This window comes from Myotis myotis, unplaced genomic scaffold (genome assembly GCF_014108235.1).
Source record: "Myotis myotis isolate mMyoMyo1 unplaced genomic scaffold, mMyoMyo1.p scaffold_m19_p_16, whole genome shotgun sequence".
NCBI classification, from domain to species: domain Eukaryota; kingdom Metazoa; phylum Chordata; class Mammalia; order Chiroptera; family Vespertilionidae; genus Myotis; species Myotis myotis.
In genome coordinates this window covers 43,673,100-43,698,106 of record NW_023416320.1, presented here as the reverse complement: position 1 = coordinate 43,698,106, position 25,007 = coordinate 43,673,100, and the positions used below count along the sequence as shown (strand labels likewise).

At 42.4% G+C, this 25,007-nt stretch overlaps 1 protein-coding gene across 3 annotated transcripts in view; it reads right to left on the bottom strand.

Moving 5' to 3' along the window:
• TRMT12 (tRNA methyltransferase 12 homolog) overlaps nucleotides 1-25,007 on the bottom strand; it is a 48,579-nt gene that overhangs the window by 14,189 nt on the left and 9,383 nt on the right. For 2 of the 3 annotated variants that reach the window (XM_036338645.1, XM_036338643.1), the window contains one exon: nucleotides 6,061-8,435. In XM_036338645.1, the coding sequence (XP_036194538.1) occupies nucleotides 6,612-7,931 (1,320 nt within the window). In that variant the 5' untranslated portion in view covers nucleotides 7,932-8,435 and the 3' untranslated portion in view covers nucleotides 6,061-6,611. Of the gene's footprint in view, nucleotides 1-6,060; nucleotides 8,436-25,007 lie in introns of those variants that run through there. The other variant, XM_036338646.1, reaches the window with a different exon arrangement.

Genomic DNA, 25,007 nt, shown 5'->3' with positions numbered 1-25,007 from the left:
TAAAAGTGAGCAAATGCTACAGTTCATGTTAATGTTTTAACCGTTTCCAATCTTAATTTGATGCATAAATTTTTTAAGAATGTTTAATTCGCTCAGTGATCACAGGAAGTCACAGGTTCAATTCCTGGTAGGTGGGGGCACATGCCTGGGTTGCTGACTCAATCTCCCTGTAGGAGCATGCAGGAGGCAGCCCATCAATGATTCTCTCTCATCATTTATGTTTCTATCTCTCTCTCTCCCTCTCCCTTCCTCTCTGAAATCAATAAAAAAATATATTTTTAACAGAATTTCTAATTCAAACTAAATTCCACCTTAGGCCAAGAACATTCAGGATTGGTGGCATAGTCATTCTTATCTTTCTCACATATAACTTCAAGCCAAGTTTCTTTAAACTCTCTAGGTCTCACTTTCCTCACCCATAAAGTGAAGGTTTGACTAAGATCCTGGCAAATACTTTAAAATACTACTTTAAAACTAAATTTATATCAATGAGGTAGTATTTTGATGCTTAGGAATCTTTTAAATAAAAAACAAAGCTTTCAAAGAAATAGCTATAATTCACTGAATTTAATCTTTGGTTTCTACATTGATTTGAATGTTGCACAACTCAGGTATATATTTATATTGAGTCTATCCAGAACAGTATAAACACACACACACACACACACACACACACACTTTATATACATAAATTACCCGTGGTCAAAAATAATCTGTTCATTTAGCTTTAATGATTCAAATGCCTCTTAGTAGCTCTAAAAAGCCTTTAGATAATATGATGTGTAAAAACTGGTTTGACTTTCCTGTCGACATTTTCATCAGCCAAGTCTTTGTTCCAAGCAACAGAAACTGATTCTGGACTATCATTATTCCTCAAGATTGCAAGTTCCAAGAATGACCGTGCAATTGGTCGAGCTTATTGGACCACGTATCTGTACCCGAGCTGTACCTAGGACAAATACTAGCAGTTTCCTGGGAAGCGCAGGTGGAACGAAGCAATAGGAAACAGGCACTTAGAATTACCCATCCCAACTCCTCAACAAAGTACTATGTGTTTCCTTTAAGTGGAATATAAGAACACTGGTAGGAAGGGTAGGGAGTAACGGCCCCAAAAGGGACAAATACATACCTTAGCTTGATTTCAGACCTCAGGAAGTATTTAAAAAATAATCTCCGGCCGAAACCGGTTTGGCTCAGTGGATAGAGCGTCGGACCTGCGGACTGAAAGGTCCCAGGTTCGATTCCGGTCAAGGGCATGTACCTGGGTTGCGGGCATATCCCCAGTAGGAGATGTGCAGGAGGCAGCTGATGGATGTTTCTCTCTCATCGATGTTTCTAACTCTCTATCTCTCTCCCTTCCTCTCTGTAAAAAATCAATAAAATATATTTAAAAAAAAAAAAAAAAAAAATCTCCGGTCCTAAATTACTTTAGGGGAGCTCCAGTTTTCCTCATCATTAAATTTCAGATATACTCATCAAAATTCAGCTATTTGAATTTTCTGGTTTTGTAAGTGCCAAATGAACAGGAACAGTCTATTGTTGTTTAGTTAACAAAGAATATAGTAGCATATGGAATCAATGTTGGGTTTACATTACCTGACTTTTGGTTCATTCATTTATTCATTCAACAGACATTTACTGAGCACTCTAAGCTTGGCAGTATGTTTGCCCACTTCTGCCTCTTACTACTTCTCTGTCTCCAGACAGAGTACTTAAACTCTCTAGTCTTCAGTACCCTCATCTTGTAAAAAGAAATAAAGTTTGATATAAAACAAAATACATGATATGCATTATCCAATTAATCTTCAACAAACTTGTCCAAGGACACAGACAGTCAGGTTTCTAACCGTTATTTTTCTGATTCCAGAGCTTAAGGTCTAATCCTCTGCAAGTAATTTCTCATGCTTGTTACACAAATTATAACAATATATTTTAATACTTGGTATGGTATGTAGTAAACAAATGTTAAGAGAAATACTCGCCTTCACCAGTTTGGCTCAGTGGATAGAGGCTTAGGCCTGGGCAGGGGTGGAGCCAGCAATCATGGGGAGCAGGGGTGGATCTGGCGATGGTGAGGAGCTGGGGGTCCCCTGCTCAGGCCTAAAGCCTCAGTTAGAGGCATTAGGCCTGGGCAGGGGTGGAGCTGGCGATGGCAGGGAGCAGGGAGGGAGCCGGCAATGGCGGGGAGCAGGGAGGGAGCCAGTGATGGCGGGGAGCAGGGGCAGAGCCGGCAATCACAGGGAACTGGGGGTCCCCGACCCAGGTCTAACGTCTGGGCCATAGGCGTTAGGCCTGGGCAGGGGCAAAGCCAGCAATCATGGGGAGCAGGGGCGGAGTTGCAGGTCCCCTGCCCAGGCCCAATGCCTTGGCTACAGGCGTTAGGCCTGGGCAGGGGCAAGCCGGCAATAGTGGGGAGCAGGGGTGGAGCCAGCAATGACGGGGCACTGGAGGTCCCCTGCCCAGGCCTAACCACTCGGCCACAGGCGTTAGGCATGGGCATGGGCGGAGCCCACCATGGCGGGGAGCAGGGAGGGAGCCAGCGATGGTGAGGAGCAGGGGCAGAGCCAGCGATCACGGGGAGGAGGGGCAGATCCGACGATTGCGGGAGCTGGGGATCCCCTGCCCAGGCCTAACGCCTTGGTCAGAGGCATTAGGCCTGGGCAGGGGCGGAGCCAGAAATGGCGAAGAGCAGGGGCAGAGCCAGCAATCACAGGGAGCAGGGGCAGAGCCGGCGATGATGGGGAGCTGGAGGTCCCCTGCCCAGGCCTAATGCCTGGGCCACAGGCGTTAGGCCTGGGTAGGGGCGGAGCCGACGATGGCAGAGAGCTGGGGGTCCCCTGCCCAGGCCTAATGACTCGGCCAGAGGCGTTAGGCCTGGGCAGGGGCCAAGCTGGCAATTGGTGTGAACTACAGAGGAAACACCTTTTCTGACTGCTCACTGGCTAAGCTCCCTGTATGCCACTGGTAATATTCTTAGTAACTTGGGTAATAAGAATCCAATAAGGTGATCTAGGGTTTTTCACCACACTCCTGGAATAAAAAAGGAAGGTCGGCTGCTGGAGGACTAAGAAATGTCATATCCTGCCCTAGCTGGTTTGGCTCAGTGGATAATGCCTCGGCCTGCCCACCGCAGGGTCTGGGTTCAATTCTGACCAAGGGCATGTACCTAGGTTGCAGGCTCCTCCCTGGCCCGGGCCCAGGTCAGGGCTCATGCAGGAGGCAACCAATCAAAGTGTTCCTCTCACTTTGATGTTTCTCTCTGTCTTTCCCTTTCTCTTCCACATTCTCTAAAAATCAATGGAAACATATCCTCAGGTGAGGATAAAGAAAGAAAGAAAGAAATGTCATATCCTATGAAAGACACATCTTGAAAATGCCTAAAGAAAGTTGTCATTTTTTCATGGTGAAGGGACTGGAGTCCGTGTTGATGAAAACACCTTGGTGGCTGCGGTGACTGGCAGTGGCTACAACAGCAGGGTGATGGGGCTGGCGCCTTCCCCTGATCAGCCCGGTCGCCTCCCACAAAGGGAGGCCAGACTGTGGCTTAGGCCCACTCCCCTAGGGGAGCAGGGAGCAGGCCTAAGCCGTCAGTAGGACATCCCTGAGGGCTCCCAGTATGTAATAGGGGGCAGGCTGGGCTGAGGGACCCCTCCCACTCCAGTGCACAAATTTTTGTGCACCAGACCTCTAGTTTAATTTATATTAGACTATAAATAGATGACAGGTTCAAATATGTTAATCTTCTAGGGTGATGGTCAAGAATAATCTGAGGGCTGAGATACTGCTGACAGGAAGAGTAAAGTAATACTAAATTAAAAACATCTATCAAGGCAGGGAGCCCAAAGAAGATGGATATAGTATCCCACTGACAGGGGAAGTATAGGACCCTTCACCTTAGATGGGATACTGTAGTCCCAGCTTCTGATAATCACCTTTCATTTTAAAAAAAAATAATTTCTCATTTCAGAGCTACACCCAAATGAGTAGAATAAAAGCTTCAAAACGGAAGATTGAATATTGTAACAATGCCAATTTTACCCTATAGGCTCAATGTAATCCCAACAAAAAAATCTCAGCAGGTTCTTTTTTCCAAAAATTGACAAGCTGATTTTAACATCATAAGAAAATGCAAAAGATCAAGAATAAATAATGCAATCTTGAACAAAGTTGAAGGACTTATAGTATCAGTTACCAGGACCTGTTTTAAAGCTATAATAATTCAGACAAGATGGTGTTGGTGTATGAATAGAAAAACTCACCTGTGGAACAGAAGAGAAAGTCTAGAAACAGCCCCACACTATGAGTTTATGATGAAAGTGACAGTACAGAGGGAAAAGATGATAAAAACACACACACACACATAGCAATATAATGGGACTCTATGAATATCGCCTAACAAAGGACAGCATATCACTTAATGGTGAAACACACAGGAGGCATTCTCTCTGAAATTAGGAACAATTTAACACTATATTAGAGGTGGGGCGGGGGGTGGGAATAGAGCAAGTTAGACTGCCAGAAGCTTCCCTTTCCAGTCAAGATTTAGCTATTTATTTTGAACTTTTTTCCCTCTCCTTAGCACTCTTGCAACATGCTATCACTCATATGGCACTTATTTCATCGTCTTCAAATTCTGAGTATTTGTGTTATTTCAGCTGCTAGGGTGTGAGCTCCTCCGAGACAGGAACTGTGTCTAGTGAATATATTTCCTGTGGCTCATGTATATAATAAACACTTAATATTTACGGAATAACACAAACAGCACCAATCCTGTCTGGTTTACCGCCACTGTTGCAAAAAGGACCAGCAGCCCAGCCCAACCCCAGCTAACCAAATGCCAGGTACAATCATAATCCTGATAAAGCCACATGCTTTTATCTATTTCCTCTATCAGATAAACAAACCCAGAAGGCTTCAAAGTGCACCAAAATAAGGCTCTGAGAAGTGATTCTCCACAATTAGTCATCCTAAAGGTAAACAGAGTGATTCCCCACAGTCATCCAAAGGGTAAACAATGGTGATGGCAGACAGCCATAAAATAAAGTGAGGCTTGAAAAACCGCAGAACACCTCACATTCCCTATACTAGCTCCTTCCGCTGGTCCTGATGTTGTTGGCCAGGGAAGGAAGATGAAAAGAGAATAGAAGCCCTTTAAAAATTTAAGGTTTTAATTCGAACTTTTAAAATAGCTAGCAAGCCCTGGTGGTATGGCTCAGTTGGTTGGAGCGTCATCCATATACGAGTTTTTGAGTTTGATTCCAGGTAAGGGCACATACTTAGGATGCTGGTTCGATCCCTGGTCAAGGGACATATGGAAGGCAGCCAATCAATGTTCTCTCTCGCATCCATGTTTCTCTCATGCTCTCTCTTCCTTCCCCTCTCTCTAGCCCAGTGGTTCTCAACCTTCCTAATGCCGCGACCCTTTAATACAGTTCCTCATGTTGTGGTGACCCCCCCAACCATAAAATTATTTTCGTTGCTACTTCATAAGTGTAATTTTGCTACTGTTATGAATCGTAATGTAAATATCTGATATGCAGGATGTATTTTCATTGTTACAAATTGAACATAATTAAAGCATAGTGATTAATCACAAAAACAATATGTAATTATATATGTGTTTTCCGATGGTCTCAGGCGATCCCTGTGAAAGGGTCGTTCGACCCCCAAAGGGGTCGCGACCCACAGGTTGAGAACCGCTGCTCTAGTCAATAAGCATATCCTGGAGTGAGGATTAAGAAGAAAAAAAAAAAAGCTAGTAATTGGCAGCTATTGCACAGCTTAAGACTGAAAATCTAGTTTCCCTATGATTTAAAGCAGTCATTTTACCCATTTTTCTACCACAATAAACCCAATATTTAAAAAGAGGAACAAATGTAATAATCTGAACAATAAAGATTTAATTAAAAAAAAAATAAACCCAATATTTAAGACATCACCCTCCTCCCAACACTCATTTAGGAATGCTAAGTAGAGGAACAGAGTTAATACACTAAAGTAATTTTTGTCCTCTTCCCTCCTTATTTTGTCAGTGATAATCATAAAGCAGCACCACTTTAATGTCTTGATACAGACTCCATTAGTCACATTGATTTTATTTGTCAAATTCATCCACCTCCCACTGCCACCAACTAGAGGCCACCATCACCTCATGCCTGGACAACTACAGAGACCTCACTGGTCTGCTTCCCTCCTGGACACCTTCTGGTTGATTTTTCATATGGTAACCGGAATGATTTTGGAAACAGCACTGCCTTTCACTCTGATAACCAGTGTGCAACCGCTCATTAAATAAAAGCCATGTAAGATAATTCAGAGCAACACTTCTTTTGTAAATACGGAAATCCAACGCCAAAAGAATACTGAAACCGGGTACCCACGGTCAGACAGAACCGAGGTCAGGATTCGGAATGCATGACTGCACAGATGGGCCTCATTTCAGTGAGCCATGCTGCTTCTCCCAGGATGGACTGGTCCAGAGCCTGCTTGCAGGGCCACAACATACTGTATTTAAATGGATTACCGGAGGCAAGAGGGGTGAGAACCTGGCCTGAGCTGATGCATGAAGGTTCACTCACAGGTAGATCCTCGTGTCTCTGGATCCACCATCTCTAGCCAACCAGAGGACAGGGCCGGCATTCTAGGTCCAGGACTATGTGATCCACGTGGGGTGCATAGGATTTCACTGGTTGGATGTGCAAGATGTGTGTCTTCCACGGTTTCCCGTGCACCTGCTGAAGCAGAGTGACAATTCGAGTTTCTGCAGACTCCGCCCACCTGTGCCACTCTGGCTTGATGGCTGCTGACAGCACTTTTCTCCTAGAATCCCCAGTAGCTCCATTTTCCCATTGGTTACTAATAATTTGCTGAGGACAAGGCCAATCCTCCTTCCCCATTTCACTGTTTCCCGAAGGCTGGAAATTCCTTCCTGGGAAAGATTCCACATTTTGGTGGATATGCAAAATGCCCCCGGCATCCTTTCGTAGCACCCGGCAGGCAATCGGCCAGCCTTCCTCAGAGCTGGGAATCAGCCCCAGGTTCACCCGGTCCGCAATGTTTGAGAGGTTCAACTTCCTGTTGTCTCCAAAGTGTATTTGGCACCGATCTGCTACTCCATTGATCTCAAGGTTACGTTTCAGAGCCACTACCGCATGGGGGTTCCACTCACAGGCATGGACGAAGGCAGCACCGGCATGAACGAGGAATGGCAATGTAAAATAACCAATCCCTGCATAGAGATCCACCAGCACTTGTCCAGCACAGGGCAGCGACGCCACTCGGAGCTTCTCAGTGATGTTTCCGAAGGAGAACATGCACTGGGTCATGTCAAACGTATATCGGACCCCGTTATCCACATGCTCAACCCAGCCATCGTCGCCCAGCAGCAGAGTCACTGCTGGCGTTCGAGTGCCATCTGGTGAGACCCGCCCTCGTTTGGCCAAACGCTGGACGCCGAGGGCCGAGGCCACTACCCCCCAGAGTTCTGGTTCCAGATGTTTCCACTGCTTGGCTTGGAAACAGTTCTCACTCAGCAACAAGAGGTTACCGTGTCGCTGCCAAGATCGGGGCAAATCAGCCTCCAACTCAGCTGACCATGTCACTCCCCGGCCCTCTGCCCAGCGACTCACCGCAAGGCACAGCCGCTGGGCAGGCGAACAACCCTGGGCCTTCCTGGAAGGCACAGGACCCAGGAGCCGCGTCAGTGCACAGGTGCCGCCTGGAGCCACACGGCCCCTCAGCTCGCGCAGGTGCTGCTCGGGGAGCGCGTCTCCCAGCACCGGCAGCGCCACGGTGCCGTCCGGCATCTTCTCCACGCGGTGCTGTCTGTCCAGGAGTTTCTCCTTCTCGAGATACTCCCTGCATCGCTGGGTAAACCGCGGCTCAGTCACCACTGCGACCACGGCCGCCGGCTTCCCGCCTTCCTTTTCCATGTCGCCGGCCCCACATTCTCGTGGATTCCCTCCGCCTCGGCTCAGAGTCCACTCCGCCGCAGCAGGAAGAGAGGCGTGCACGCCGCTGTGCCGGGGACGGAAGTGACGTCACCAGCAAGCCGGAACTAAAGGGTGTCGGTACGCCTCCCGCCGATTGGCGTCATCGTTGCCATGGTGAAGCCGCTACTGCCATCTGTATTGTGATCGCCGGCTACTTGCTTCACCCCAACAGGAAATTAATAACTACAAGGACCTGTGTGGGCTTAAACACTTCAAAATGGTGGGCATCCTCCAGAGCCCTCATGCCCTCTCGTCAGGGCTGCTCACGAATCCACAGAGGGAAGTGAGCCTGGAATGATGGGCCGACTTTGGAGAAAGGCTTCCCATAGCCTCATGCTGCTCTCTCAGGTCAGCATCAGCAGCCTCCTTATCTGCTAGTGAAGAATCAGATGTGGATTCCTCATTCCTTTTCCTGGCAAAGATAGTCGTCACCATCTCACGGTCCTGCAGTATAAGAAACGAATGTCTGGAAGTCAGAAGGATCTCAGTTTGGATAAATCGTTATCACCTCTCAGAACGAGAAGCTTCACCTGTAGAATGGAATAATGTTAACATCCTCAGATGATTGCTATAGTGGTTGGAGATATATACAGTGCTTTGAACCATGACCAGTAGAGAGTAAATATCAAAAGAGATATAACGTAACATGTCGAATTGGTTAAATGGCAGATATATACCGCTTGAAATGCTTTGATATATCTAATGAGGACAAAGGGGAATTATCCAACCGATAAAATAATTGAAAATAAGAATTGCAAAAAAGTTCTATCCTTTTTACTTACCTCCCACCATTCTACAGATTAGGTAATTGAGACCCAAAGAGATTAACAATTGAGGTCCCCAACTCAGGTGTGTCTGTATGGAAGGCACAAGCTATGGCTAAAACGCTTTCTTGTCTCTTCACACCTATTCATTATCACTCAGAATTGTTTTGTTCTCAGTTTTTTCTCTATGTTAGAGACTCAGAAATGGAGAAAACATCGACCAAGACAGAGTAGAATCCCCTCTTGGGGCCCCATATACCCTGGGGACTCACCATTCCTGTACATGCCAACTCAATGGCTTCTAGCTGCAAGCATTTGGGAGTCTTTGCCTGATGGCTTTCTCTGCTCACCAGAATTATCTTAGCCCAAGTCCAGGGCAGACCAGAAGTGCTGGGGAATTCGTGCCCTCCCAGCATCCCACAACCAGTGAGTGATGTGAGTTGGTAAATAAATATCTCAACTTCCACACACCTTAGTTGCAATACATCTGATATTCTCTACCGTCTCACAGAGTTCTCTCAGGACTTTAATTTTTCAGTATCCTCTCTATGACCTGTACTTTCAATTTTTCTTTCTCCCCCTCTCCTGGATCATTCCTATCAGTATATAATCATGCTGCCATTTGCCAGTATAACCACCTCTCCCCTGACTCTTCATTCCTACTGAAAGAGCTGCAGGAAAACACCTCTTGGCCAGAGAGTGTTTTAGTTCTAAAACACTGCCACTAGATGGCAGCAATTACCAACACCAAAGTAGTGCAAGCTTTGGAGGAAAGTTACTGGGTTTGGATGTCCAGGGCAAATCAAGGGCCTACTATTCCCCAGGGGCCTTTCTTCTTTCATCTATTAGACAGACCTCACTAACAGACTGATTCAGACGTGTGAATGTGTTTGGCAGCAAGTAATGGAAACTCCAACAAACAGCAACTCAACAATGGGTTGGGAGGTATATATCCCATATCCTATATCAGGGGTGGGCAACCCCTGGCATGCGTGCCAAACATGGCACGCCAGTAACTTTTGCTGGCATACGAAACCCTCTCTTATAATCTTCCATTTACAATTTTTTTCTTAAATTGACTTTTTATTTTTCAGATAAATCCAGTGTAGTTGCATCTTATATAAAGAAATAATTTTACATAACAAGTTATCTAAAAGACCATAGACATGGATTGACAAGAGAGGGGAAGAGCAATTTCTATGCCTCTGCCTTAACTCTCCCTGCCTTCCTAGATCCGACCAGTGTTTTGGTTTCATCCACATACGCTTGTGAATCTTTGTTCTCAGTGATGAATTTTGTTAAGCCTCGTAATAGTAGTCTGATGGATGAAAGTAGTAGCTCGTGCATATCTCTGAAGGTCACGAAATATAAACCTGATGTAAAATCTCTGTCATCAGTGATGCAGCAGCAAAAGTCCCACTGATTATATCAAACGGAGTCATAAAGTTTTCTGTCACACTATCAGTGTACATGTATACATTAAAAAATAAATGTATTTTTCATCATCATATACTGTGTTTTTGTCACTCGAATGAATTTTATTATTTCTTCAGGGTTCTTCACATATGTACGCCTTAAGAGATATCAAGTAGGCGTAACATGTTCTCAAAAAATTAGGGTTGGCACACAGAAAAATTTTGAGTCAGAGATTTTGCTGGTTTTGGCACACATTCACAAAAAGGTTGCCCACCCCTGTCCTATATAATAAAACCCTAACATGCAAATTGAACGGTGGAACGACCAGTTGCTATGACGTGCACTGACCACCAGAGGGTAGACGCTCAATGCAAGAGCTGCCCCCTGGTGGTCAGTGCGCTCCCAGAGGAGTGCGGCTCAGCCAGAAGCTGGGCTCACAGCTGGTAAGCGCAGCGGTGGTGGCGGGAGCCTCTCCCACCTCCACTGCAGATGGGCAGTAAGGAGCGAGGGGTCCAGGACTGCAAGAGGGATGTCCGCCTGCTGGCTTATGCCCACTCCTAAGCCAGCAGGTGGATATCCCCCGAGGGGTCCCGGACTGCAAGAGGGCGCAGGCCAGGCTGAAGGACGCCCCCCCCCCCTCCAGTGCACGAAATTTTGTGCACCGGGCCTCTAGTATTTAATATAAAAATCCAGAGCTGGAATAGCTGTTCAGGGAAATCCTCAGTAAACCAGGCCTCTTCTCAGCCTCTGAACCACTTTCATCCTTCTGGTTGCAAGGTGGCCACTAACTACAGTTCTAGGCTCCGTGAACATATTGAGGCAGGAAGGCTAGAGCAGAGCAAAAACAAGAAGGGCCTGCCCCAAGGACTTCTGCCTATTCCTCCCGAACAGAAAAGGGTCCCATCACCACCCATGCCTGGGGGAAGTGGGGTGGTCTTACTTTTTGGTTGATTTCACATTTGATTATGAGGATAATTGAAGACATATAAGGGACGGTATGCAAACATCACCTATTAAGTGACAATCCTCTAGGCCAGCAATTTTCAGCCAGTGTGCCTCACGAATTTTTAAAACATGCAATACCTGACTAGTCAGGAGCACCAATCTCTTTTTCCTTAGATTGTCAAATTAAAAAAAAAGACAGCAAACATAACAACAGCCGTCCAGTGCAAATGAGTCAAAATTATACCTATTTTTTGGTCAGAGCAGCAAAAATATATATTTTGGATGTGCTGCTGAATTTTAGTAATTACTTTATGTGTGCCATGAGATTAAAAGAAAAAGGCTGAAAAATTGCTGCTCTAGGCTATAGACAGAAAAGCCCCTGGAGTCAACAGAGAGACTCTGGAGAGGAGTAAGATGCAGACAGAAGAGAGACATCAGAGCAAAGAGCAGCGTCTATGAGCAAGTTTTACTAATTTAAGAAAAGGCTGATCCGATTCGTTGCCAGGGCCTTCACCCAGCAAACCCGAATGCATTGCTGGGGAATGTGAATTCAGACTGGGGATCATCTTTTTTGGGACATCCCTCCAGGCTTCTTTCCTTTTCCTCCCATCTGGTGTTCTTGTTTTTGTTTTGTTTCGTTTTGTGAGTGTGTGTATTTTTAAGATTTTACATTATTTTTCATAGTGGCACTGAGGAAAATAATAACATTTATCAAGTTCATTGATAAATGGCATTTACTTCAATGTTTTATATTAATTAATCTTTCTAAGAACTCTGTGAATTGTGCACTCTTACTATTCATGTCGTATTTTTTTTTTTTATTGATTTTTTACAGAGAGGAAGGGAGAAGGGATAGAGAGTTAGAAACATCCATGAGAGAGAAACATTGATCAGCTGCCTCCTATACATCCCCTACTGGGGATATGCCGGCAACCAAGGTACATGCCCTTGACTGGAATCAAACCTGGGACCCTTTAGTCCCTAGGCCAGGGGTGGGCAAACTTTTTGACTCGAGGGCCACAATGGGTTCTTAAACTGGACCGGAGGGCCGGAACAAAAGCATGGATGGAGTGTTTGTGTGAACTAATATAAATTCAAAGTAAACATCATTACATAAAAGGGTACAGTCTTTTTTTTTTTTAGTTTTATTCATTTCAAACGGGCCAGATCTGGCCCACGGGCCGTAGTTTGCCCACGGCTGCCCTAGGCTGATCCTCTATCCACTGAGCCAAACCAGTCAGGGCTCATGTCGTATTTTTTATTATTTATTTATTTAAGAGAATCTCTAGCTTCAGTTTTTTAAAAATATATTTTTATTGATTTGAGAGAGAGAGAGAGAGAGAGAGAGAGAGAGAGAGAGAGAGAAACATCAATGATGAGAGAATCATTGGTCGGCTGCCTCCTGCATGTCCCCCACTGGGGATCGAGTCTGCAACCTGGGCGTGTGCCCTTGACCAAAATTGAGCGGGGGATCCTTTGGTCTGCAGGCTGATGCTCTATCCACTGGGCCAAACCAGCTAGGGCATTATTCATGTTTTAAAGAAAATGATATTGAGGCTGTCATCCAGCCAGGAGGTGATGGAGCCAGGGTTCATATCCAGGCCAGCTGACCCCTGAGTCTACATTTTAACTACTACCCCACGCTGCTTTCAAGCACAATTTGACAGCATTGGTTTTCAGAGGTCTCCAAAATGATGCAATGCACCCCATGAATGCACCCTAGGGGTACGAAGAGGAAATACTAAAATTTTCTTCTTTTGATTCATTTTTTTATATCTCCTATCTTTAATTTCTATATCTATACATATGTAACAAAATACATAACATATTAGTATTGTAACTCTTTTTAAAAAATTATAAATACACAAATACATAGTTTAGAGCTCTCTGGGTCATGCTAATGCCCCACTGTCCCTGGATCCAGCCCTCGGTAGGCATCTCCTGCTCCATTCTGCTAACTGGCATAGGTTGGGGTAGGCTGGCCCATTGAGGGATGCAGTCCATGAGAGGGGGAACTCAGAAGGAACCCAAGGACACAACCTGAATGCACCAGAGATTTGCCTTATTATACTTCCTGTTGATGTCAGGTAGGAAAATTGCATTCCAGATAACATGGGTGTCAGCACTCGACAGCCCCGGCAGGAGAATGAACCTTGGGGGAGGGAAGAGAGCCACAAGCTCCCTACAAATAAATAGCGAGTATCACCAGTTGCATGGTCCAGTGATCAAGGAACTGCAGCGTCTGGTACCTGCACCTGGAGAAGAGTGGCCGGGTGTTGGATAGCACTGGTTTGCTGGGCTAGCCTGGGGAAATAGAGGAGGTGGCAAGGGGTGGCCCAGGACAGTGTGGTTGCCCACAGAAGCACAATATTTTGTAGTCCAGAACTTCCAATGGAAATGCTTTCCATATTTACTTCTTATGCTAAAGGCAGCTGGGGCCCAGGAGGACCACGGGACCTAGCTCAGCAACTGCAGAGCAGGAATAGTTCTACCAGCCTCCAGTTTTACTATCCAATGTTAACTATGATTCTCCTTATTACTTAGCCAACACTCTCTTCTTTCTTTTACAGGGAATGCATTTAAAAACCTTAAATCTACACTCATACAGTCACCTAATTCTCAAGAAAGGCACCAAGAATACACAATGGGGAAAGGAGAGTCCCTTCAGTAAGTGGTATTGGGGAAACTGGATATCTATATTCAAAAGAATAAAATTGGACCTTTATCTTACACCATACACAAAACCAACTCAAGTGGATTAAAGTCTTAAATGTAAGACCTAAAACCATAAAAATCCTAGAAAAAAACACGGGGAGAAAAGCTCCTTGACATTGATTGCGGTAATGATCTTTTGGATGTAACACCAAGAGCACAGGCAACAAAAGTGAGACTACAACAAACTGAAAAGCTTCAACAAAGCAAACAATCAGCAAAATGAAAAGGCAACCTATGGAATGAGAGAAAATATTTGCAAACTATATAGATCCAAAAAATCATCTCTTACATACAACTCAGAAAAAAAAAAGAAAAAGGCAAAGGACCTGAAGGGACATTTTTCCAAAGAAGACATCCAAATGGCCAACAGATATATGAAAGATGCTCAAATTACTAGTTATCAGGGAAATGCAAATCAAAACCACAACAACATAACACCTCACACTGTTAGGATGTTTATTATAAAAAAGGCAAGAGAGAAAAGCTGGCAAAGATGTGGAGAAAAGGGAACCCTTGTGCATTGTTGGTGGGAATGTAAATTGATGCAGTCATTATGGAAAACAGTATGGAGGCTCCTCAATAAATTAAAAATAGAACTACCACATGATCCAGCAATTCCATTCCTGGGTACATAATAGAAGGAAATAAAATCACTATATCAAAGAGATATCTGCACTCCCATGTTTCATTGCAGCATTATCACAATAGTCAAGATATAAAAATAACCCAAGTGTCCATCAACAATTAAGGAATAAAGAAAATGCAACACACACACACACACACTAACACAATGGCATGTTATTTAGTCATAAAAAGAAGAAAATCATGTCATTTTCTATAACTAGAGAGCATTATGCTAACTGAAATAAGCCAACTACAGGAAGACAAATACTTTATGTTAAGAAAAGCAAAACCTTTGTAAACTAACCTGTTTGTAATTTGGGGTTTTCTTATCTGCTTTTAAATTTTTGCCACTGAACTTTATGTGTTCCAGGTAACCCATGATCCACAAATGGAAGGAATGGAAACACATAATCCCTGCCTTCAAGGAATTGATAGAAGAGTAGGAATCTGATAAGTAGAGTTATAAAGCACTGACCTTTGAGGCCTGGATCCCTTGCCTACCCAATGTCACGCCTTCCTGATATCCTACAGACACCTAAAGGGTAATGGTTTCAAAGGTACCTAATTAATAACAAAAGACTACTTCAGAAGCTAGTGGAATATGGAGTTCCTTAAGTACAATTTAATAATTAAAACAATATTTTTGTGCATGCTTCCTGGAAAAATATTAGTTTATTCTTGTCTTATTCACCTTCTCTATTATAAATTATATTTGAACTTATGCAGCAAAGGTTGCTAAAAAGGAAGGGAGCAATGTTATAAACAGAAACAATAAATTATTTCCCCAAAGCTATTCAGAAAATACTAGTCAAAACTGGAATGAGGTTTCCAAACACACTGTCAGTATTTAAATATTTCAAGGTCAAAGCCACATTAAGCAACTGGTCTTAGATATTTTTAGCAATAGCTACAATTAAGATTTAACAACACTGGTCAGTTCTAGAAAATGTCATGCCATACATTGATTATTATCTTGAAATTCATTGAGAAATCTATAATCACAAGGGTTTTTAAGCCACCCCAATAAATTCAATAATAATAATAATAATAATAATAATAATAATAATAAAGGAGCCAGCAATATAAAGACCTAGGGGCAGAATATCCCTGCTAGTGGGAATAATATGTGCTCCATCCTGGTACAGCAACATGCCTGGACAGCCAAAGAACTGGGAGTGGTTGAGAGCAGGTGGAGAAGTAGGCAGGAACCAGATCACACAAGATATTTATACTAGGATAAGAAGTCCAGATTTTCTGGATTTTCTGTTGAGCACATAGGAAAACAGTGTGATTTTCACAGGGAATAATATGTGAATGTTTATAAGCTTTTACAGTTTCTTAGAATCATGAATCTTTAGAACTTGAAAAGATTTTATTTCTTATTTATGTATTCTTAATACACCAAGTGGCCAGATTATTATGACCGGCCAGATTATTATGACCACCCCATCAGTAGAATGAAGTGAATTAGTTATGCAAATAATAATAATAATAAAACCTTGAGAGTATTTGCTTAGGAAGTTTTCAATATTCAGTATTTTTGGAAGTGTCAATGAAGTACTGATGGGGTGGTCATAATAATCTGGCCGGTCATGATAATCTGGCCACTCAGTGTATATGTTTTGATTTGAGAGAGAGAGAGAGAGAGAGAGAGAGAGAGAGAGAGAGAGAGAGAGAGAAACATCAATAGGTTGCTGACCAGGGATCAGACCCGAAATCTGGCCTTGTGTCCTGATCGGGAATCAAACCAGTGACCTTTTCATGCATGGGATGACACTCAACCAACTGAACCATATGGGCTAGGGCAGAACTTGAAGAGATTTTAGAGTTTAACTGCTTTAGCTTTACTTACATATGAAAAACACTGAAATCTCAAAGACAGCAGGAGATATATCTAAGGCCATACATAGTGCTGATAGAGCTGGGACTTGACCCAATTCAGGGACAAGAACCAGAGTTCTTTCTATTCCAGCACTTGGCCTTGCCATTGAGGAAGAATTTAGAGCCTTCTTTTGAGTCTCTTTGAAAAACTGTTCCTAAGCTACAAGGCAATCTATTAACAGGAATGTGTAGTCATCAAGCTTCAAAACCAATTAGGGCAAAGTCCTTGCTAATGCTCTGGGGAAAGTTAATACTAAATTGGGGTGTCAACTGCGCCAGTGTCCCATGAACACAATTACTTGTCAGTGAGCTCATGCACCTACTATTCTAAATGCCTCACATAGAATCCTGGAATCAGAATTTTATAACTTCTAATTAAGGAAGTTAATTAGAAGGTGGCCGGTGGGGTAGGACTGGTGAGATGGGCCAGACACACCCTGGAGCCAACCTCCTGCAGTCTGTGGAGTAAGCAGGGTCCCTCCGGCAGGTGGGGTCTCTCAGCCTGGGCTGTGGGGATCGGGCTAAATCCCGCTCTCTGACATCCCCCAAGAGTTCCCGGAGTGCGAGAGGGCACTCTGCAAAGTGGCTGTCGTACAGGGTGTGGAACACAAATGCAAGTGTGCAGTAAACCAGATGCAGGGCCAACAGTGCCCCAGCAACAACATAACCCGCGGCAGAAGGTGGAATCCCGTGGCCCCACAAGGAATCGGGCTCCCTCCTCTCTGGTTTTGGAGTGCATCACTGTGAGAACCACCGTTGCCAAGTCACTGCAGCTCAGCAGCTCCTGTATTGAGTGTCAGTGAATGTCATAGCAACTGGTCGGATGGTGGGACCCTTAGCATATTCGCCTTTTATATATATAGATAGGACCTCTGGGTTCATTTAATCTAATCTTTTAACAACAAGGAAATAAATTCATCTGTGTTCCTCTTTGAGGACTTCTATAGTGGTGTTTTCTTTTTAATAAAATACCATCTACTTATTTACATGTTATTTACATTGCAATTTTGAGTTTGAGATGCTCAGAATATTTGCTGATGGTAGTAGGATGTTTTGTTTGAATGTTATTAACTTAACTGCTTGATTCATTAGGAATATATTGAATGAGCATATGTGCTAACAGTCTAACAAGCCTAAAGGATACAGTGGTGAATGAGATAGAGAATGAATGTTCCTATCATCATAAAGCCTGTGTTCTTCTCCATTGCATTTATCAGTTAAAGAAGCCCAAGGATAAAGATAAGGAGAATATAAGTGTCAGAAGTTTTCACAGCCCTTTGAATTAACATCCAATTGTCAGGAACCCAAATATGCCACATAGTTGTGGCCAGTATGATGGTTGCTATGAGCTCAAAGCTAAATTCCTAATGTAACTATGCGGCTAGAACAAAAAAGTTATCTTTGCTATTTTTATTGTCCATTTCTAATTTACAATAGGTTTGGATTTAATTTTACTATTCATTATTCTGACAAGCATTTATTGTACACCTATTATGTAAGAGTAGGTATAGCCTGAAATGAGATATTAATCATGTAACTAAAATAATGATGAGAGGCGTGGGTTGGTGAGAGAGAGAGAGAGAGAGAGAGAGAGAGAGAGAGAGAGAGAGATTTGAAGAAAGGGAGGTTGAGAAAGTGATACTTCAGCTGAGACCTGGAGGATGGGTAGAAATGAACTTCGTAGAAGATGCACAAAGGTGGTCAGAGAAGGAGAGAGCTCCAGCAGAATTAAGATTATATGAGGGTGTCTAAGGCATGATGGAGGTTCCAGAAAGCACAAAAGACCCATGTGCCTAGAGCTGATAGGTGAAGCTAGAGAAGAAGCCAGGGCCAGGCAATGCAGGACCCCATGAGTCCTTGCAAAGACTATGCACCTTATCCTAATAGCAATGGGAAGCCATTGATGAGTTTTCAGGAAGTAAATGAGATACTTAAATTTGCACTTTATCAATAATTGTGGCTGGTGGAGAACAGATCCAGTGTTTGGAGACCAGTTAGGATACTGCTCTATTCCAGGTGGGAGATGATTGGACCAAAATAATGTCAGTGAAATGGAAAGCGAACCTGAGTGAGGACTGTTTTGGCTCTGGAGCAGGAGGAAGTAGATCTGGAGAAACTGTAAGAAGACACTCCAGGTTTCTGGCTTGAGTGGCTAGATGAGTGATAATAACGCTGTTCAATAAAACAGAAAACACTGATACAGGAGTGAGAAAGAGGTGTAAAAAAGGACTTTTCCTTATTTATCATCTCAAGTACCCTGCGAGGTAGATATTGCTTTCTAGGTTTTAAAAGAAAGTATAAAAAATAATACAAATAGTCCTAACCCACTTGGCTCAGTGGATAGAGCGTCGGCCTGTGGACTGAAGGGTCTCAGGTTTGATTCCAGTCAAGGGCATGTACCTTGGTTGCAGGCACATCCCCAGTAGAGGATGTGCAGGAGGCAGCTGATCGATGTTTCTCTCTCATCAATGTTTCTAACTCTCTATCCCTCTCCCTTCCTCTCTGTAAAAAAATCAATAAAATATATTAAAAAAAATAATAATACAAACAGAGCCACTTTAAAATGGAGTGAGAGTTGCTATCCCAGTGGAACTGCCTTGCATGCCTCATTCCTCAGACCTTTAGAATGCTAAAAGTAGGCGAAATAACCTTCGGACTGAGACTAAAGCAGCATTGCATTCCAAACAACTATTTGCAAAGATAACAGGAAAAATCCTAATAGCAATGGGAAGCCATTGATGAGTTTTCAGGAAGTAAATGAGATACTTAAATTTGCACTTTATCAATAATTGTGGCTGGTGGAGAACAGATCCAGTGTTTGGAGACCAGTTAGGATACTGCTCTATTCCAGGTGGGAGATGATTGGACCAAAATAATGTCAGTGAAATGGAAAGCGAACCTGAGTGAGGACTGTTTTGGCTCTGGAGCAGGAGGAAGTAGATCTGGAGAAACTGTAAGAAGACACTCCAGGTTTCTGGCTTGAGTGGACTTAAAAAAAAAACTAGGACTTAAAAATAAAGACATTCTTTAAAATTAGCGCCCTGACCGGTTTGGCTCAGTGGATAGAGTGTCGGCCTGTGGACTGAAGGGTCCCAGGTTCGATTCCAGTCAAGGGCATGTACCTTGGTTGCGGGCACATCACCAGTGGGGAGTGTGCAGGAGGCAGCTGAATTGATGTTTCTTTCTCATCGATGTTTCTAACTCTCTATCCCTCTCCCTTCCTCTCTGCAAAAAAATTAATAAAATATATATTTTTAAAAATTAGCATCACTATGTTAGCTTATCGGTAACTACAGAAATTCCTTTCTTAGTGTATTAACACCCATATAAATTCCTTCCTTCTACTGATATAATCAAACCCTTCCCTTTCTCATAAATGCCCTTTGCCTTCACCTCATCAGAACATTATTTGGGTTTCTGTCTGAATCCATGCTTCCCGATGGATCTCAAATAAACGCCTGTTGCCTCTCACTTTGCCTTTACTTTTAGGTTAACAGGAAAGCAAAACTCAGAAATCTTAAGCAACTTGTTCCAGGGTACACAAAGAGTAAGTGGTGAGACTGTGATTTGAACTTTTCTTTTGACATCAAATCCCATGCTTTTTTCCACTCTACCATGTCTTGGTTAACCTTGGCATCAACTGTCTGAATTCCTGTGTGGAGGAGAGAGATTTCAGAGGTAATGGGAGGCATCTGGGAGACCAGACCTGAGGGAGGGAATATCTTACTCCAGGAGTCAGAGGATCCTTAGCTTAGTTGTGCAGAGGACTGGACCAAGTCAGAGCGCCATTTCAACATATCACAAAGGCCAAGACTGTTGGGACAGAGGCACGCACACTGAACATACAGTTCAGAGACTGGGATCTGGAAGCCAAGAAGGACAAGAACCAAGAACGTGTGTTGTGAAGAGATGGGAATTGGTCCAGCTTTCTAAACTTGTTTTTGCATCCTAGCAGAGGTCATCAAAAGTCCTGAGCACCTATAGCACTCATGGGTCTACTATCCCCTCAGTCATTCCAGCTGCCCGACCAGGGTAGGCTTAGAAAGAATGTGTTCCCCGGGACTTTCTCTCTCTGGGATGGTCATCAAATTTGTTCTGGGTGAAGACTATTTTATTTCTGTATTGGCAGTTTTTATTATTGTTGACTCTTTTATGACTGTGCAAGTATGTCTTGGACCACCCATATACAGTAAACCCAACTTTCTAAGGGCAAAAGACTGCACATTATGATGTGTGTCCTACATGTATTTATATATGCAATAATTATTGCACATCTCTTTTGCCAAGCATGGTGGTAAGAGTGGGGATTGAGCAGTGAGCAAGACCTTGTCTAAGGTCCCCATAGATAAGGTCTCTACTCTCATAGAGCTTGTTTTCACTAGGGGGAAATAGACCATAGAAAAGTATACAACTTTATGAATGAGCCAGGTTATTTCACATAACAAAAATTGCTAAATAGCAAAACAAAGTGACAAGAATAAGAGTAAACGGGAGAGAGGTAACTATCTAGGGCAGCGGTTCTCAACCTGTGGGTCGCGACCCCTTTGGGGGTCAAACGACCCTTTCACAGGGGTCGCCTAAGACCACCGGAAAACACATATATAATTACATATTGTTTTGTGATTAATCACTAAGCTTTAATTATGTTCAACTTGTAACAATGAAATTGGGGGTCACCACAACATGAGGAACTGTATTAAAGGGTCATGGCATTAGGAAGGTTGAGAACCACTGATCTAGGGTGATCAGTACATGTTTTGACTGTCTAGGTTTTGACAGCCACGGGGAAGAAGTTGAGAAGCAGAGTACTACCGAAGGAACAGCAGGGGCCAAAGCCCTGAGGCGGGGACAAGATAGGTCTGTCCCAGGATCCTAAGTTGGTAGAGCAAAGGGCAGTGTGTGCCTGATGTGAATGGGGTCCAGATAGGTCGTGTAAGGTCCTATGTGAGGGACTCAGTGAGGAGTTAGGATTCTATTCTAAGCCATGAGAACAGAAGGATAAGGGGTTAAGCAAGGCAGTGAAATTATCTGATTTACTATATTCTAAGATAACCATTTTGTCTGCTTTTAAGGATTATGGATGTAAATGAGGCTGTAGTAGAAGCAGGGAAACTATTTAGGCTATTGTGGTGTAGACCAGAGATTACGAGCCAGGACTAAGATGGTGGCCCTGAAGATGAACAGAAACCTTGAAACTCATACAGACAAGGTCACAGTAACTCACTGTCTCTTCACTCTAAGGCAGCAGTTCTCAACCTGTGGGTCACGACCATCGGAAAACACATATAGCATATCAGATATTTACATTACGATTCATAACAGTAGCAAAATTACACTTATGAAGTAGCAACAAAAATAATTTTACGGTTGGGGGTCACCACAACATGAGGAACTGTATTAAAGGGTCGCGGCATTAGGAAGGTTGAGAACCACTGCAGGCAACATGTCTGTGCCTGAGCTTGGCTGGACCTTAGAGATAAAAAAGCTTGAATCCTAGAGTCACAGAGACCAGAGGTTTGAATCCTGTCCATCATTTCTTAGCTGTGTAATCTTGGACAACGCAGCTAACCTGTCTGCACTGTTTCATTAGTTTTCTTCTAAAAAAGTGAGTGTTAAAAATAGTTCCTACCTGATAAGGTCATTAATGAAAATAAAGAGAGTGAATCTATATTAAAGATATAGCACAGCACCTGCACCATAATAAGCACTCAAAAATGGTGAGCTATAATCAGCATCCTTATTATTCTTATCTATAAACTGGAGATAACAAAAGCTACTTTGAAAGCCTAAGAGGATTAAAGGAGATGAAGTATGCAAAGTACTTAGCACAGTGTCGTCTGTGTGGTGAATACTAAATGATTAGCTATGACTATGAGATTGATCAGCAGACCTAATCATTTAACATTATAGCAACCTGGGAGTGATGGAGGGATAAATAACTTGTTTTGCTCACATTCATGAAATAAGATAGATTAAATTTCATTTACATGGCTTAAATGGTTCTGTCTGCCATTTTATTTTGCTTTAATAATATACCACATTTTCTTTTCCCATTCATCAGTTGATGAATACTTGGGTTATTATGTCTTGCTATTGTGAATAATGCTGCAGTGAATATTGGAGTGCAGATAGTTCTTTGAGATGCCAATAATATGGTAGTTTTATTTTCAATTTTTTGAGGAATCTCCATACCATTTTCCATAATGGCTATACCACTTTATATCCCCTCCAGCAGCGTACAAGGGTTCCCTTTTCTTCACACCCTTGTCAACATTTCTTAGCTCTCGCCTTTTTGGTACTTGCCATCCTAACAGGTATGAGGTGATATCTTCTTATGGCTTTGATTTGCATTTCCTTGACGATTAGTGGCACTGAGTGCCTTTTCATATACCTGTTGGTCATTTGAGTGTCTTCTTTGGGAAAATGTCTCTTCAGGTCTTCTGTCCATTTTTTACCCAGTTATTTGTTTTTCCACTATTGAGTTGTAAGAGTTCCTTACATATTTTGGTTATTAACCCTTATCAGATATATAGGGTTTCATTCCAAAGGCTGCTTTTTCATTCTGATGATGGTTTCTTTTGCCATGCAGAAGCTTTTTAGTTTGATATAGTCCTACTGGTTTATTTTTGCTTTTGTTGCCTGTGCTTTAGTGTCGTATCCAAAAAATCATTACCAAGACCAATGTAAAAAGGCTTACCCCTTATTTTTCTTCTAAGAATTTTATGAATTCAGGTTTTACATTTAAGTCTTTAATCCATTTTGAGTTGATTTTTGTGTGTGGTGTAAGGTAAGGGCCCAATTTCATTCTTTTGAATGTGGATATCCAGTTTTCCCAACACCCTTTACTGAAAATACTATCCTTTCCCTATTGTGTAGTCTTGGCATCCTTGTCAAACATTCATTGACTGTATATGCATGGGCTTATTTCTGGGCTCTTTATTCTGTTTAAATGTTTTATGCTAGCACCATGCAGTTTTGATTACTATAGCTTTGTAATATAGTTTAAAATCAGACCATGTGATGACTCCAGTTTTGCTCTTGCTCAAGATTGCTTTGGCTATTCAGGGTTTTTTGTGGTTCCATTTGAATTTTAGGATTTTTTTTTCTATTTCTGAGGAAAATGCCATTGGGATTTTGATAGGGATCACATTAAATCTATAGATGTCACTGGGGAGTATGGACATTTTAATGATATAATTCTTCCAATCTATGAACATGGTATATCTTTTTACTTATTTTGTGTCTTGTTCAGTTTCTTTCATCACTCTTTTATAGTTTTCACTACATAGATCTTCCACCTCCTTGGTTAAATTTATCCTAAGTATTTTATTGTTTTTGATGCTATTATAAATGGAATTACTTTCTTAAGTTTTTTCAGACAGTTCATTGCATATAGAAAAGTAACTGCTTTTTGTATACTGATTTTGTATCTTGCAATTTTACAGAATTTATTTATTGCAATAGTTTTTTTGGTGGAGTCTTTAGGATTTTCTAAATATAAAATCATATCATCTGCAAACAGACAATTTACCTTCGTTCTTTCTGATTTGGATGCCTTTTATTTCTTTTTCTTGCCTAATTACTCTAACACTTCCAGTACTATATTTAATAGAAGTGATTAGGGTGGGCAACCTTGTCTTATTCCTAATCTTTTTTTTTTTTTAATATATTTTATTGACTTTTTACAGAGAGAAAGGGAGAGGGATAGAGAGTTAGAAACATCGAAGAGAGAGAAACATCCATCAGCTGCCTTCTGCACACCCCCCACTGGGGATGTGCCCGCAACCAAAGAACATGCCCTTGACCGGAATCGAACCTGGGACCTTTCAGTCCGCAGGCCAATGCTCTATCCACTGAGCCAAACCGGTCAGGGCATTATTCCTGATCTTAAAGGAAAAACTTTCAGCTTTTCACTGTTGGGTATGATGTTAGCTGTGGGTTTGTCATATATGGCCTTTTTTTATGTTGAGGTATAGTTCTACACTCAATTTGTTGAGGATTTTTTTTTAATCATTAAAGGATATTAAATTTTGTCAAATTTTTTGCATCTATTGAGACTATTGTATGGTTTATGATAATGTTAATGTGGTGTATCATGTTTATTGATTTGTGTATGTTGAACCACTTTTGATTCCCAAGGATAAATCTAGCTTGATCATGGTGTATGATGCTTTTAATGTGTTGCTGAATTTGGTTTGCTAGTATTTGCTGAGGGTTTTGCATCATGTTCATCGAGGATATTGGCCTGTAATTTTCTTTCTTGAAGTGTCCTTATCTTACTTTGATATGAGTTTAATGCTGGCCAGTAAAATGAATTTGGAAGTGTTCTCTCATCATTTTTAAATAATAATTCCCCAACTCTGTCTGATTCCAAAGCTAATGAGTGCTTTTAGGTACCATTATTGTCTGATTTTTTCTAAGAAGGAAATTGAGGAAAGGAGGCTCAGGAGGTTAATTGGTCTAAAAATATGCAGCTGGTAAAGGGCAGTGCAAGATTTCAGGCCAGGTTACTCTGACTCCTATACCTCTGTTCTTAACCTTTACTTACATGATGGGTACAATATTGGGTTATGGCTTCTCAATTTTTAAAAAATATTTTTATTGATTTCAGAGAGGAAGGGAGAGGAAGAGAGATTTAGAAACATCAATGCTGGGAGAGAATCATTGATTG